We start from the raw sequence: 15,644 nt of genomic DNA on the forward strand, positions 1-15,644 counted from the left end.
GTGCAGCTAGCTTGTTTCAGGTACTCAGAATACTTGAAACTTCATACATAACTTCATATGAAATTAGTTTGGGTAACTCAAAACTACCCTGTAACATAGGGTGGACACATCTAAAATACAAATATCCACAGACCACAGAAAGTGACTGGTTGTTTAAAAAGAAATTAACTGATATAGGAAGTTCCTCAATTTAGATTTTTAAAAAATGGCACTATGATGAATTTTAATACTTTTTAATTAATTACAGATTTAGGTATACTTCTACTTTTGTAATGGAAACTAATAGTATCAGGATAACTCAAATGTAAAAGAGACTTACAATATCATCTCAATTTTTCATTTCTACTATGAGCCTACATAATAATCCTGATACAGCATAAGACACTTTTTCTTTAAGTGGCTCAAATACTAATGGAAAAAACAGAGCTGCCAACCACATCTGTAAGGCTAGGACTGTAGCCAAGCCCTACTGGTATAATAGATACGCTGTCACCAAACTGTTTAGCCAACTACCCAACAAACACTCTGCAGAAACCACAATAGCTATAGTAGTCTTGAAGTACTGCCTGAGGTTCAGTGCTTCTGCAGCTTCATTGTAACTATTATTTTTACAAATCTGGGTTGATGAAAGCCACCAAATATTCAGAAAAAATTTTTTTAAAAAATCATAAATAGATATTATCATTCATGATTCATGCATATTTTTAAACCACTCTCCATCTGCTAGATATTTACAAATGTTATTACCTTGCTAACTGAATAGCTTATCTAGGCAGAAATTATCCTGTTTTTAGGCAAAAAGCAACTTCTGTGTTAGCTTCCATCCCTCTCCAAATTACTTATCATATGCATCCTGAAGCGTTACATGATAGAGACTTGCCATTTAACTTACTCACAGGTTTCAAGACCCTTACTCCCTACTCAGTGAATATAGCTTCAGGGTATTCCAGATACATTAATATTATTTTGTGACTGCAAGTACATCAGTTCTATATGCCTTTTCCTATCTTATGCATAACCGGGTAGACTACAAACACTTAATAATATGAAGCGGAATACTTAACCATTGTTTACAAGTTCCAGTGCTCACTAAAACTTTCAATAAAAGAATTCAGCTCTGTTCTTTCCCTGCTTGGCCCTATTCAGAAAGAGCTTAGGAACATCATCAAGTAGCTTGCGGAATCGAGACCTATTCCATTACAATAGCCCTATTTTCCAGCACATCTGCTATCCACTACTGTGGGTAACCACTTCTTCACTGTGCTGCTCTATACTTTAGCCTTTGGAGTCCTTACCAAGAGGTCTGAGAATTAAACAGCAAGTTATTGTTCTTCTGAGTGCTATTTTAGCTTACGGATGTGGTCAGACTGTGCTCGTGTTTCTCAGAGTACTTTCTGTGCAAAAGAATCAAAGGTGTTGAACAAAACGTAGGTTACTAAAGACAGGACTTGTCAGTCTAATAACGCAGGTTCCACTGCCTGGGTTTCAAGATCCTCTGACTTTTCAAGTATGAAAGAAGGTTAGTGGGTAGACCAAGAATGTATGAGGTTCAACACAGCTCAGTGCCAGGTCCTGCACTTGGGTCACAACAACCCCATGCAATGCTACAGGCTTGGGGAAGAGTGGCTGGAGAGCTGCCCAGCAGAAAAGGACCTGGGGGTGCTGGTGGACAGTCAGCTGAATATGAGGCAGCAGTGTGGCCAGGTGGCCAAGAGGGCCAATGGCATCCTGGCTTGTATCAGGAATAGTGTGGCCAGCAGGACCAGGGAAGTGCTTATTCCCCTGTACTCAGCATTGGTGAGGCCGCACCTCAAATATTGTGTTCAATTTTGGGCCCCTCACTACAAGAAGGACATCGAGGTGCTGGAGCATGTCCAAAGAAGGGCAACAAAGCCAGTGAAGGGTCTAGAGCCCAAGTCGTATGAGGAGCAGCTGACAGAACTGGGGCTGTTTAGCCTGGAGAAGAGGAGGCTGAGGGGAGACCTTATCGCTCTCTACAACTACCTGAAAGGAGGTTGTAGCAAGGTGGGGGTTGGTCTTTTCTCCAAGTAACAAGTGATAGAACAAGAGGAAACAGCCTCAAGTTGCACCAGGGGAGGTTTAGGTTGGATGTTAGGAAAAACTTCTTCACTGAAAGGGCTGTCAGGCCCTGGAACAGGCTGCTCAGGGAAGTGGTTGAGTCCCCATCCCTGGAGGTATTTAAAAGACAGGTAGATGTAGTGCTTAAGGACACGGTTTAGTGGTGGACTTGGCAGTGCTAGGGTAACAGTTGGACTTGATGACCTTAAAGGTCTTTTTCAACCTAAATGATTCTATGATTCTATGACCAGTTCACAAACCTTTTAAATGTAAACAACAAAGGTGTTGCAAAAAAGACCATCTCATACATGGGTCTGTTCCCCTTCCCATTCATCTTGTATACCTTGTCCCCCACTTATTGTATTAGTTCTGTAACAACACTTATCCTTCACATGAGGAGATCTCATCTAAGAGACCATTTTCAGAAATTAAGATCTAGTTGGCCCTACAATGGCACCTCTATTTTTTTTTTCTTTTCTGTGTTCTGATTATTCCCCTCACACTTCCTTTTGTTCTCAATTACACGCCTGCTTCTACCTGCCCATTACTCTATGTCCCTACAGTTTCTGTGCTGGGTTGTCGTCTTCCATATTACACATGCTACATATTACACTGCTCCCTTCCACCCTTCTGCATGTGAAAACCACATTGTCCTGTGATCCAGAGTGCCTGGATATTGGCTGTAAGAGGAATTCCTGAAGTGCAATTCCTCCTGAAGAGCATTTGCCTCTCAGAATCCAGTAGATTTGTTCTTTTGCTCCATTCCCAACTGCTTGCATAAAATGGAGGGGTGAGATCAGTATAACAACAAAGGTAGAAGTAAAAGAAAAAGAAGAGTCTACTCTCTACCAATTCTCAGCAGTTGTTTCAGGAACTCTCAATGGTACAAAATCCACAGCTATTCTGCACGAGTCAGTATCAACAACAGAAAAGACTGCATACAGCAGAAAAGCAAGAGAACAGAATTAGTGTTTCTGCACTATCCTGGTCAAATAAATTTTAAGACAGAACAGCAGCTGTATGGAACAAAATCCTCCACTCTACAGACAAGAGCCTGCCCAACCATGTATCGCAACTGACATGATTTCACATACATATGTCTGTTTCACAAGCAGTCTCAAAGCATATAATTTTAATTTTTATAAATTATGAATACTAAGTATTGAATTGTGAGGTTAGTGTTGCAAAAAACAGACTGATTAAAACCCTGCTGTATCTACTGATGTTAAGTGAAGTCACAACATAGATATGTTTGACCGAAAGTTATCATATCAGGGAAATTATTCCCATCTTATCTATAATATGTGCAATCTGCACATTGAGTACGTGTAAACTGTATCTCAGACTCAGAATTCAGTAGGTTGAGAGAGGTATAACCAGACTGTATTTGAAAACAATGTGTGCATGATAACAAGACCCTTTTGTCCATTGTGCACATTTTTTTTTAATCACAGAACTGTAGCAATGCACAGGGAGACCACTGCCTACCAAGCTGACCAATGTTGTTCCACTGTTTTCAGGACCTCTCCAAATAGCTGTTTGCCTCTATGTGCTACGTCTATGTTTTTACTTAGGGTTTAAGTCTGGAAGGGGCAGTGAAAAGTGCTTGTGTAGCATGTATTGACACAAGGGAGTTCCAGCCTACACGTAGAACATGTAGACACCATAGCAATGCATGTAATATTTGCATCATAATAGTTGCATACATTCTATATGCTATGTGTTGTAGTTACAAAATAGAAAAGGAAACAGAGAAAGAGAGAGAAAGAGAGAGAGAGGCGATATCACATTAATTACATTAATATATCAAAACAAATTCTGTTCTGGTAACAGGAAATGCGGTGTAGGTAACGTTGGGCGCCAAAAGATTAACTCTATTATTATTGCTCTTTAAACTAATTTAGATTAGAAGAATCAAAATATTCACACACATTTATTAACAGAAGGTTATGATATCATAGGAGTAACTGAGACATGGTGGGACAACTCACATGACTGGGGAATCGCGATGGACGGTTACAGGCTGTTTCACAAAGACAGGCAGGGAAAAAGAGGTGGAGGAGTCGCACTCTATATTAAGGAAAACCTCAAATGTATCGAAGTCAACTACGGTGATTGTGAGTGCTCTATTGAATGCCTCTGGGTTAAAATCAGAGGGGTCGTCTCCAAGCAGGACCTTACAGTGGGCATCTGCTACTGACCCCCAAACCACGACGATAAAGCCGACGAAGCAATATTTGGGACACTAAGGCAAGCTTCTGGTCAACAGAATCTGGTTCTCAGGGGTGACTTCAACTACCCAGACATTTGCTGGAAGAACAAAACAGCAGCTCGCATGTCATCCATCAAGTTCCTGGAATGCGTAGAGGACTGTTTCCTCTTACAAATGTTAGATGTGCCAACCAGGAAGGAGGCGCTACTGGACCTGCTATTCACAAACCAAGAAAACCTGCTTTGTAATATCTCGGTCAGTAACAACCTTGGCTGCAGTGATCACAATATTGTGGAGTTCGGGATCCAGCTGAGCATGCTGAAGGTTAGCACCAAGACAAGGGTTCTAGATTTTAGAAGAGCAAACTTCAGCTCGCTCAGAGCTCAGCTGGGAGGGATTTCGTGGGAAGCTTCCATGGAGGATAAAGGAGCCAGTGAGTGCTGGGAGTTCTTCAAGAATGCTCTCTTGGAAGCACAAAACCAGTTTATCCCCTATAAAAGAAAAGCAAGTAAGCAGAGCAAGGGGCCCCCTTGGCTCAACCACGAGCTCCTGGGTCTGCTTAAAACCAAAAGAGATGCATACCAGAGATGAAGAAGTGGAAGATTGTCCACTGAGAACTACAAGGGCATTGCCAGAGTGCAGAGATGCAGTTAGAAAGGCAAAAGCTCAACTTGAATTGGAACTGGCCAGAGACATCAAAAATAACAAGAAAGGGTTCTTCCAGTATGTAAGTTGCAAGCAGAAACAGAAGGAAAACATAGGCCCACTGTTAAACAGCAGAGGTGAATCAGTCACCAACAACACTGAAAAGGCAGAGGTTCTCAACACCTTCTTCACCTCTGTCTTTACCAACACTGTTGGATCCCAGGCGTTGGGAACAAAAATCCAGAAGGATCCAAACATAGACCCACCATCAGTGATGAAGGAGTTAGTATGTGAATCATTACAGGAGCTTGACCCCTACAAATCAATGGGCCCTGACGCCATCCACCCAAGGGTGTTGAGAGAGCTGGCTGATGTCATTGTGGGGCCACTCTCTATAATCTTCGAGAAGTCGTGGAGATCGGGGGATGTCCCAGAGGACTGGAGGAAGGCAAATGTTACCCCTATCTACAAGAAGGGCTCAAGGGAGGATCCGGGTAATTATAGGCCCATCAGTCTTACTTCAATCTCTGGGAAAGTCATGGAACAGACCCTCCTGGGGGCCATCACGAGTCAAATGAAGCATGTGATTGGGAAAAGCCAACACGGCTTCACAAAAGGCAGGTTGTGCCTGACAAATCTGGTGGCCTTCTATGATAAAGTGACCTGCTCAGTTGATATGAGGCGAGCGGTCAGCGCTGTCTACTTGGACTTCTCCAAGGCCTTCGATATGGTTCCCCACGGCCTCCTCCTGGAGAAACTGATACATTATGGCCTGGACAAGTGGTCTGTGCAGTGGGTGAGGAATTGGCTGGCGGGCCACGCCCAAAGGCTGGTGGTAAATGGCTCTTTTTCAAACTGGCAACCCGTCACAAGTTGGGCCCAATATCGATCTCTGGGGGACCCCACGCTATTCAACATCTTCATAAGCAATCTGGATAACAGGATCAAGTGTAGCCTGATGAAGTTCGCAAATGACACCAAACTGAGTGGAGAAGTAGACACTCTGAAGGGAGAGCCACCCTGCAGGAAGATCTGGATAGGCTGGAAGAGTGGGCTAACAAGGACCTTATGAAGTTTAACAAAGACAAGTGTAAGGTCTTGCACCTGGGAAAACATAATCCAGGAGTGCAGCTTAGACTGGGATCCACCTGGCTAGAGAGCAGCTTTGTGGAAAGGGACCGGCAGGTCCTGGTGGACAGGAAGCTCAACATGAGTGAACAGTGTGCTGCTGTGACCAAGAAGGCCAGTAAGATGCCAGGTTGCATCAAAAAGGGCATCACCAGCAGAAATAAAGAAGTCATTATCCCACTCTACTCAGTGCTTGTCAGGCCACACCTGGAATACTGTGTACAGTTCTGGTCCTCGTTATACAAAAAAGATGTGGACAGGCTGGAGGGGGTCCAGAGAAGAGCCACCAAGATGATCAAGGGTCTGGGAAGCCTGCCGTATGGGGATAGGCTGAGAGAGCTGGGTTTGTTCAGCCTTCAGAAAAGGAGGCTTAGAGGTGATCTCATCACCATGTACCAGTACTTAAAGGGGAGCTACAAAGAAGATGGAGACTCCCTTTTTACAAGGAGTCACATGGTGAGGACCAGGGGTAACGGGTACAAGTTACTCCCACGGGGATTCCAATTGGACACGAGAGGTAAATTTTTCACAATGAGAACAGTCAATCATTGGAATAATCTCCCCAGGGAAGTGGTTGACTCTGCTACGCTGAACATGTTTAAGACTCAGCTGGACATGGTGCTGGGCCATCTCATCTAGATTGTGCTAGAAAGGTTGGACCAGGTGATCCTTGAGGTCCCTTCCAACCTGGTATTCTATGATTCTATGATTTATCCCTAAACTTTTCCTTATTACCAGGCTGTTGAATCATTATTGATTCAGCATTGTTTTCTTACAGGTCTTACTCACAGATTCTCAGCTAGGATAATTCCTCAGAACCCAGTTATTCCACTAGAGTGAGGAGAATTTATAATTAGACAAATGAGCATCTCTGATTTATTTCTTATATAAATAGTAAGATACTTCACATTTTTTAAATTTGATATACACAAAAATGTAGTCATTAATTATTTTAAAAGAAATAATATCCATCCACATACTAGTTATTTTTTCTGTTCTACTGTTGCAGGATATATGCCTGGGTTTATTATGTATTTTGTGTATTATGCAATATTTTAAGGCTCTCCTACATTTTTCAGTGTGTAGACAGAAAACTGAACCCACACCTTTTTCCACTGAAGTCAATCGGAGAGAAACAGTAGCCCACTTCAATGCTACAGATCCACAACCAAAGCCAAACTTATTAAGGAACTTCGGACATTATTCTCAGTCCTCTCATAGCCTCTTAGTAAAAATAAAAAACCTTACAAGCAATAATTCAGTATTGTACTGCATTAAATACTATGGCTGAAAAACCTCTTAATATTAAAAGAAAGATTACTTAGTCATGTTTCTTGCCAGAAAATCCTTTCTGCAGATCTCTCCCATTCCTGGAAAATGGTTGATTCTCTGAGGAAGGAGAAAAAAAAGAAAGTGAGTTGGTACTTTTTAGCTTTCCTGGCATACCTAATACAATCATTTCAAATGTTCAACTGCATGCTCAGGCAAACATGGTGTTGCATATAAATTATTTAAGATAATATCTTACATTATACTATGTATCCTTAGCAATACTAAAGATACTGTAAGTTATATTCTCCTCCACCAACATGAGTGTGCCCATTGATTTCATTTCAGACATGAAAGGAGACTATCATACTCTTATTCACAAAGCTATCTAGGAACAAAGAACGCTATCACAAAGTAATGGTTAAAAAAAAGGAATTACTTATTCACAGAAACTGTGGAGAGAGCTCTGCTTGTTAACTTACTGCTTAAAACCTTATGAGCAACTTATAAATGATGTTTTGCATCTTCTTTCAAACTCTGATCATTCACAACACCCAACTGGCAGACAAAAGCATGAAAGAACAGCCCCAACTATTTAAACACCAGATTCCAAGTGGTATGAACAAATAACTCTGGAAAAGAGAATAGGATTTTAAAGTATGTAGTGGTATGGCCTTATTGCAGTCTGGTTGGTGGTGTTTTGTGGGTTGTTTGTTTTTTTTTCTCTCCATACAAATGTAACTGACCAAAAGTGACACCTTACTGAACGCTTCAGAGTGAAACAGCTTACTGAAACATGCCAGAAATCCTAACTACCACTCTACCTGATAGTTCCGAAGTTCAGCAATCTTTTCTTGTTGCACAGCAGAATCACTCCATATAAGATTAGCTGTTTCATCTTCATCACGTGTTTTCACAAATCCCATCTCTCGTATTACTACACGTACTACAGAAAAATCACATACTTAAGGAATATTTTGAATCTCTAAAATAGATTCATTTTCAAAATTAAAAAAAATCAATTAAGATTTTAAGCACTTCCAATATTCAACCTTTTGTCTGAGAACAATGTTAGCATGCAAGCTATTATTTATCTTGCAATATTTCCATTAGTCTATTGCAAACCTGCCATTACAACATGACAGCACCTTGTACTGAGGCTGGAATCAGAGCACAGCCACTGACAGGAACTGTAAAGAGCTTCAGGGCATTTGACAATCATCTAGTAAAAGTCCACTTGCATGGCTTTTAGACTTAATGTTGGCTATCGCACGGCTTTTAGACTTAATGTTGGCTATCACATATGCTAATTTTAAAACAGTGATGACTGCAAGTGTCACTGCAGACAGGGGACAAAAATGCCTCCTTAGTCAAGGTACAGTAGTTACTAAAGCAAATGCGTACATTATTTTAAGACAAAAAAAAGAGAAAAGACCGATTATCTGCCAGGCATAACTCAGGTTCTAGGAGAAAAGATTTTTCTGAAGTAGTCCCAAGCATCAAAATACAAAACATTAGGAGATTTTATTGAGAAACCTCTGTATAATAATTAGAGTATTTAACATTAAATTTACACTGTTCACCTTTCAAGGCTTTAAGTAAACTTCAAACACATACGTAATTCATAATTAGAGGGTTTCTCCACAGCCTTCTTGATTACTTAAGTTTTTTAATTTCAAGGCCATTCCCTGCGTAACAAATGGGCAGTAACAGATGCGCAGTGTTCAAAGCTATCAACTCAATGTTACACAAAAAAAAGAAAAAAAAAACAAACATCAAAGGTTTCTTACAAAAGAAAATCCTTTGGAAATGTCTCACTGTCAGCTTGATGCGAAGTCCATTAATTCACCCTTTTAGTTAGTAATTCACTCACCTCAATGGCTATTAAGATTAAAACAAAATATGTAGCTTCCTACCAATTTCATATTTTGTGCCAGCAACATTTGCAGTGATGACTCCATTCTTCTTCTTTCTGACTTTTCTTTTAATTGTGCTTTGATAGGGTAGTTCCGAACTCAAAGTCAGAGGAGCAGTTCCATGGTTATCTTTAAAAAATAATGATGTTGTAACTATCAACATCTTTATATCTCAAATAACGTATACAAATGAACTAAAAATACAAACATTTACTTCGTTGCAACTTAGTGGTACAAGCATACTGAATCATTAATAGGCTACATTACAAATCCAAGACTAGCATACCTCCCTCATTAGGCAAGGATGGCATTATAACCTAGGATAGTGCAGAAGCAGAGCCCAAATTCCGTTCCAAGTTCTCAGAAAATGATGGAGCTGTCAAAGCCAAATTATTTAAAGCTCCAGTCACACCATTTCAGTCTCTGGCTGTAGCAAATATTAGTTCTGGAATGGACAGATATCTGTGTTAAAAAAATACAAGAGAAACTTTGTTATAGAGAAATCCTGAAGAAATATAAACAGCAGAAAACTAAATACGGAAATGCTTTTAATAACAAGTCAAAAGTAATGCTTATTTTAAAAGATTGATCAAGTTATTGTAAATACAAAACTTTGTTCATTACAATTCAATTGTTTTGTTTCTGGGAAAAATAATTTTGCAATATTAATTTTCCAAATGAGATTATATTACCTCATTTTCTTATTTTCATTTGTGTATGGGAGATTTGGGGCATGAAAATAGGTAACAATAAATTCAATCAATACTGCAAACTTTTATCTTCACAAAGCTCTCTGAATTTATAGCAATTTTAAACCATATTTTAATTAAGAATTTAAAATCAGACACATTGTATTATGTGTTTTCAGGTACCAAATGGGAACTAACTGAAATCACCTTAATAATCTTTTTCCACGTTTTCATTTTTCAACATTTTTTAAAGCAATTGTCCAGTAATCACTTGATAACACATGGCTGCAGTTTCCTGACCACTTCATGACACAATGGACATAATTTCAAAGACACTTTGGGTTGGCAAGTATCTAAATTGTCAGTTTCTAAAATGAGTAATTATTTGCATAAAATGCTATTTTTCATGTCTACACTGATGCAAAATTTCATTTTTTTTTCTCTATGAATACACTACCACACATGAAAATGCCACATATTAAGAAGTTTTTTAGGTCCAGCTTAAGCACATACGAACAATGGGCTAAAATATTAGCAAAAAAACCTCAGGAATAAAATGCTTCTAAATACACTGCTACATGACTTCAGGCGTGCAGCACTGTTTTAACAAAGCCTGCAAGGAAACAAATGCTGTCTTTGGCAGGCTGCCTCAAACAAATCTACAAGTTTTTGAATCATATACAATATAAGGTACTGATTTTTAAATGCTTTCATTTCTTTTCTGCAATTATATGTGTGGCTAAACTTCCTTACACTAGCTTTAGATTAGATTATATTGCCACTAGTGGTGATTGCAAAACTTATTTCAAATAGCAGAAAATTACGGTAAAGTCAAATTCAGCCATGACTTATGACGTGAAACATCTTTGGTCATAAGACTGGACAAGATGTGCATTAGCAAAATTACCAGAATATTACTTTATATTACCATTATATATTATTGTGGTATATATCATATTATATATATAACCAGAATATTACCAGAATATAAATCCTCATTTTTTTATTTGTGTGTGTGTGTGTGTGTGCACGCACATACACATGTCAGAGAGAGAAAGAGAGAGATACAATTATATTCTGGACAAGTTACCCTCTTGATAAGAAAATATAAAAGCAGATACCTTGAGCTGCAAGATCTTATTTCCTTTCAAGACAGAAATTTAATCTTAACAGTCCATTAACACAAAAGGATAAAAAGAACAGATTATGGTTCTCTTATGACTGTTGCCAATGTACTAGGGGCCAAATTCTGCTTTGTAATAAGACAACCAAATCTCCCTCATGTCCATTTAATGGAGTGCCACAAATTAAGACTAAAACGTGACGTGACCCTGTGTATTTATCCAGAAAGTAAGAACAGGAGATGTTTTATGCACAGATACAATGTTTGACAGCATAGTAGTAACTCCCAGCCACACCTACTTGCAACATACTTTGCTGAACCAGAAGTCGCTAAGAAAATCCCACCAAATTGAACTAAAACTGGCAGGTCATTTTGAAGTTTTAATGTTTTGGATGCCATCATCTGAGAAGGTGGCCTGAAAGTCCTCCTGCCCGACAGCCTACTAAAATTAGACACAGAGATGGGAAAGCAAAGCAATCATCCTCCTTAAAACTACGGTGAAGGAAAAGCAGTGCCGGGCACAATGACTCACTGAATATTGCCTGTTAATCTGTTTCTCAGGCTAAGAATACCACCAGAGTACAAGACATGTTTAGTTCCTGGGAATAATACTGAAGTATGTCTGTTCGCCAATTAAGGACTTCTATGCACATACACAAATGCCTAGCAGTTGTTCCTCCGCTGTACTGGCTAAAAGCTTTTAACAAATTTGGAAGAATGTCAAGACGACTAATACTTCCCTGTGAGAAACGCCAGCCCTTACTAATACAGCATGATTTACAAGCTATGATACAGTAATAAAAACCAAGCAGCTCATAGAGCTTTCGTTCAGCTTATAACCACAGAAAAATATCTGCCCAAAGTTATTATAACACATTGTATTCTGAAGGTGGACCATAAAGCTCCAAACTGCGCTACGTTGTTGAATTACTGTTTTTCTTTATATATAAACTCTTCTACTCTCTTGAGAGGAATACTCTTCCAGGTTTAAATAGAAAGCACCAACACTCAAGGTCTGTAACTTTCAACCAGTCAACTTTTTAGCACACGTACATGAGCTGATGGTCAGCTTTAGAGCATTCTATGGACAATTAGTAGTTTGGCCATATGGAAAACAATGTAATTGAACTGACTAACTCTCACAAATATCTCTGCAAACTGATCATTGAAGTAACTCTTTTCTTGACAAGATTACGAATGACACAATTTTATCATCACAGCTGAAGTATACACTCCTCTAATGATGTCAAATCTTGTTACAAAGACACATGCAGTCTATTTGTCAAATCCTGATTTAAACTGAATTCCTCAAAGACAAAAGGGATCATTACTGTACTCTGTATTCAAACTTACTCTAGGCTTTTGACTTTTCACAAGCACTGTCCTATGTCAATAAAGTTAAACTGTAGTATGCCTTAAGCTTGTATATAATAATTCAAAATCATTTTACAATTGCTTCGCTTCTCTTAAGTCACCCATCTCCAAACAACCATTTCACTGAATACCAAAACACCAGCAGTTCTAAATTAGAAGTAGTTTTCCAAAATATTTTACACAGGATGCAGTCCTTCCCTTTGTTCCTACTGGAACCATATCCTTTCCAAAGGGCAAATACAGGTCCAATGAACTTGGACATTCTCAGCTTTACTTCCCACTGTGTCAAGTGACAGATGAGAGGTACAGCATCTCATCTGGGGGAATACATTACCCAGAGCACTAGCTGTGAGTTGTAGGCTAAGCCATGGGAGCAGTAGACTTGCTCCTGCTTAGACTTCCATGCTTTGTATGTCCCCAGTGCAGTACCACGAGAAGTTCCAATTCTGCAGCAAGAAAACCTACGACCAGGCTACTGAGGAAGCTGCAATCCTCCCAAGTAAACTGCAGCAGCTCCTCAGACTACACTTCAGATGAGCAGTTCTCTAACTGGGGGAATGGGTCACCTGGGAGAGACAGGAATACATCTCTGAGAGCAATAAATGAAGGTCTGTTGCTGGGGGGAGGGAGCTGGAAGGAGAGGGACACACACTGACAGAGCACTGAGATGCAACACTGCAATGCCACAGGCCCTGGCAGCCACGAGCTTCCACAGGTCTCTCCTCTTTTTGACTTCTATACAGCAGAAATCACCCTAGAGTTACTTCATTCTCTGACCCAGGTCCTCCCCAGACACCTTTTTCTAGCTCACATCTCTTGATTTGTTATTATTGCCCAGGCCTACTCCCAGTCAGAGCACACTTGTCTCAGGCATGCTGAAGGAGAGACTTGCAGCGCAGACCACTTTGCAAGCAGCCTCTGCCACCCCGACGGAATTGCCAGTTACAGGGCAATTACAGCTTATTGCAGGGCCCACCAGATCATGCAACAGTAACGGCAGCAGCATTGTCGGGTTATGAATACACCAAATTCTGAGTCAGTTCTTACTGTATAAGTAAGAACTTGTCACAGTTATAAGCATAACCTATAACCTGCGTTCAGCTACAACGTAGAGGCATATCGCTCTAGCAACCTATCTGAAAGACCTGTTTCTAAGAGATTGCTTTTAACAACATGGAAGAAAGTTTTCTGTTTCCAAACTCGGACTGATGGAGCTTGCTTAACCTTGGCAAGTCAGCTATCGGGAATCTCTGAATTCACACTCAGACAGAAAAGGACTGCAGTTCCTGCTGTATATACCATTTCCCTCCTGAAATTGTGATACTCACAAATTGGTGAAGGTTTGTTGCTCACCCATATTGATTCAAGGGTGGCTGAACAAAAGTGGTTAACCTACATGGAGAAAGACTTGTGGAGAAGAAATGAATGCATCTTCATCAGGTTAGCATATTCTTACACAAGCAAGCACTTTGAATAAAAGTGTTCTACAGGGGAAAAAAGAGATGAGATGTTATCTTTACTGTTGCCTGGTGAAGGTGTGAGAGAGCCGGCAAGAGAGATACACTGCACACAAGCCTGTCCTAGAAAGAGACAGAAGAAAAAAAGGGGAGGGAAGGGAAAAAAAAAAAAAAAGAAAAAGAGAAAAAGGAGCTTTTTTCCTCCAGGGGCAGCAGAGGTAGGGTACTCTTGCTGGAGAGGGAAGTGTTGCACACAGACAGAGACCAAATCAGGTGCTTGAGTCCACCTAAGGGAACAGCCTGAGGAAGATGCGAGAGTGCCTGGGTGAAGAGCAGGGAACAGTGGGAAGAAGTGGTTTCATAGTTAATTGAATGACCCATGTTTCCTTGATAACAAGTTGTAGTATGTTGTAGAAAAGAAAAAATTAAGAGTATATTTTGCTGTTACACAAATTAAGTGTTTCATAAGAAGTTAGTAAATTGCCTGAAAAATATTCTTCTGGCCTAGATTATATAGAAGTATTTCTGAACAAATCCCTCTCATTTCCTAAGCTATTTGCACCATACTGCTCGCAAGTGACCTCTGCCTTTCATGATCCATCCTGATGCAGTGTGGAGCTGAAAAGGCTATTTTTAATCTCTAAATAGGAATTGCATGCCATCAGACCCTTTTTTTTCCCCCAAAGAATAAGCATCTCAGAAAAAGGTTGAATTAATCAGATCAAAATAGAGAAGGGGGAGTCAAATTCAAATTTAAAATAAAAAGTGGTGCAACTTGAGAACCTATGCCAAAGAACACTCAAGTCAATGAGATTCTTCAAACTAACTTGGATCATACCAGTAACTATGAAACCACTACTGTGTACCCTAACAAAAGGAGACTAGATTGCATATGCACATTTAAAATAGATTTAATCTAATAGATTTAAGCATTAAGAATGATAGAATCATTTACGACCAAAATACTCCATGTTCCAAAGCAGAGACAACTCTGTATCACTCAATGTCCTGTTTTCAATGTGAACCTCTTTCTCCTAGCTATTGTGACACTACTGGTGTCCAGCTTGAAAAGCTCCGTGGGCTATGCATGTGCTTAACTTTACACGTATGAACTGAAAACGTGACTTCAGAGCTTAAGCCATTGCACATACAACAAGGCCTCTCAAAGACAACTAACGTTTCTTAAGTGTCTTCATATTTACCTAGGGGAAATGCTACAAAAACTAGATTGTCAGTTTTATTTTCATTGCCTGCATTCTTTGCGTACAGACAAGTAATCACTCACCAACAGTGGAATATTTTAGAATAGATTTTAAAACTAGCAGACTGCTTTCCTCTGAGCCCATTAGTGCAATTTATTCAGTGCTGTCAAAAGCGTCTGGAAACGCACAGTAGCTGGGAAGAAATCCACAAAGCTTCTGACATAAGGAGCTTTCACTCTGAAATGGAGACAAACTGAAGATATAGTTACAGAACTTGGCAGATGACCATAGGGATGGAAGGACGACATCATAGCACTGCAATCCCCGCTCCCCAATTAGCTGGAAAATTAAAATAACAAAAATTTCACAGAAACATGATAAAAGAAAGAAGTGAAAATAGTCTTCAGAGCATTGACCTAGCAAACATCTGAGTTCTGTTTTTTTCAGTCTGACCTAAATAATTAAGCTTTTTGCTCCCTTAGATCTTAGAATGTGAAAGTCTGGATAGACCGTAGTGAGGGCTCTGCTATTTATTAGTTATACAAAACTA

The 15,644-nt window shown here is 39.7% G+C and overlaps 1 protein-coding gene across 5 annotated transcripts in view; it reads right to left on the reverse strand.

Moving 5' to 3' along the window:
• The window catches only part of TTLL7 (tubulin tyrosine ligase like 7), a 77,973-nt gene that overhangs the window by 49,553 nt on the left and 12,776 nt on the right, over nucleotides 1–15,644 (reverse strand). For 4 of the 5 annotated variants that reach the window (XR_015699009.1, XM_009468339.2, XM_087733353.1 and 1 more), the window contains exons 2-5: nucleotides 9,536–9,711; nucleotides 9,250–9,378; nucleotides 8,158–8,279; nucleotides 7,386–7,453 (exon numbers count right to left, since the gene is read on the reverse strand). Coding sequence is in view for 4 of the 5 variants with exons in the window: in XM_009468339.2 (XP_009466614.1) it covers nucleotides 7,386–7,453; nucleotides 8,158–8,279; nucleotides 9,250–9,378; nucleotides 9,536–9,560 (344 nt within the window). In the remaining variant the exon portion in view is untranslated. Of the gene's footprint in view, nucleotides 1–7,385; nucleotides 7,454–8,157; nucleotides 8,280–9,249; nucleotides 9,379–9,535; nucleotides 9,712–15,177; nucleotides 15,292–15,644 lie in introns of those variants that run through there. The other variant, XM_087733355.1, reaches the window with a different exon arrangement.

Source organism: Nipponia nippon, unplaced genomic scaffold, assembly GCF_047370975.1.
Source record: "Nipponia nippon isolate SJK-2023a ecotype South Korea unplaced genomic scaffold, ASM4737097v1 scaffold_5, whole genome shotgun sequence".
Classification (NCBI taxonomy): domain Eukaryota; kingdom Metazoa; phylum Chordata; class Aves; order Pelecaniformes; family Threskiornithidae; genus Nipponia; species Nipponia nippon.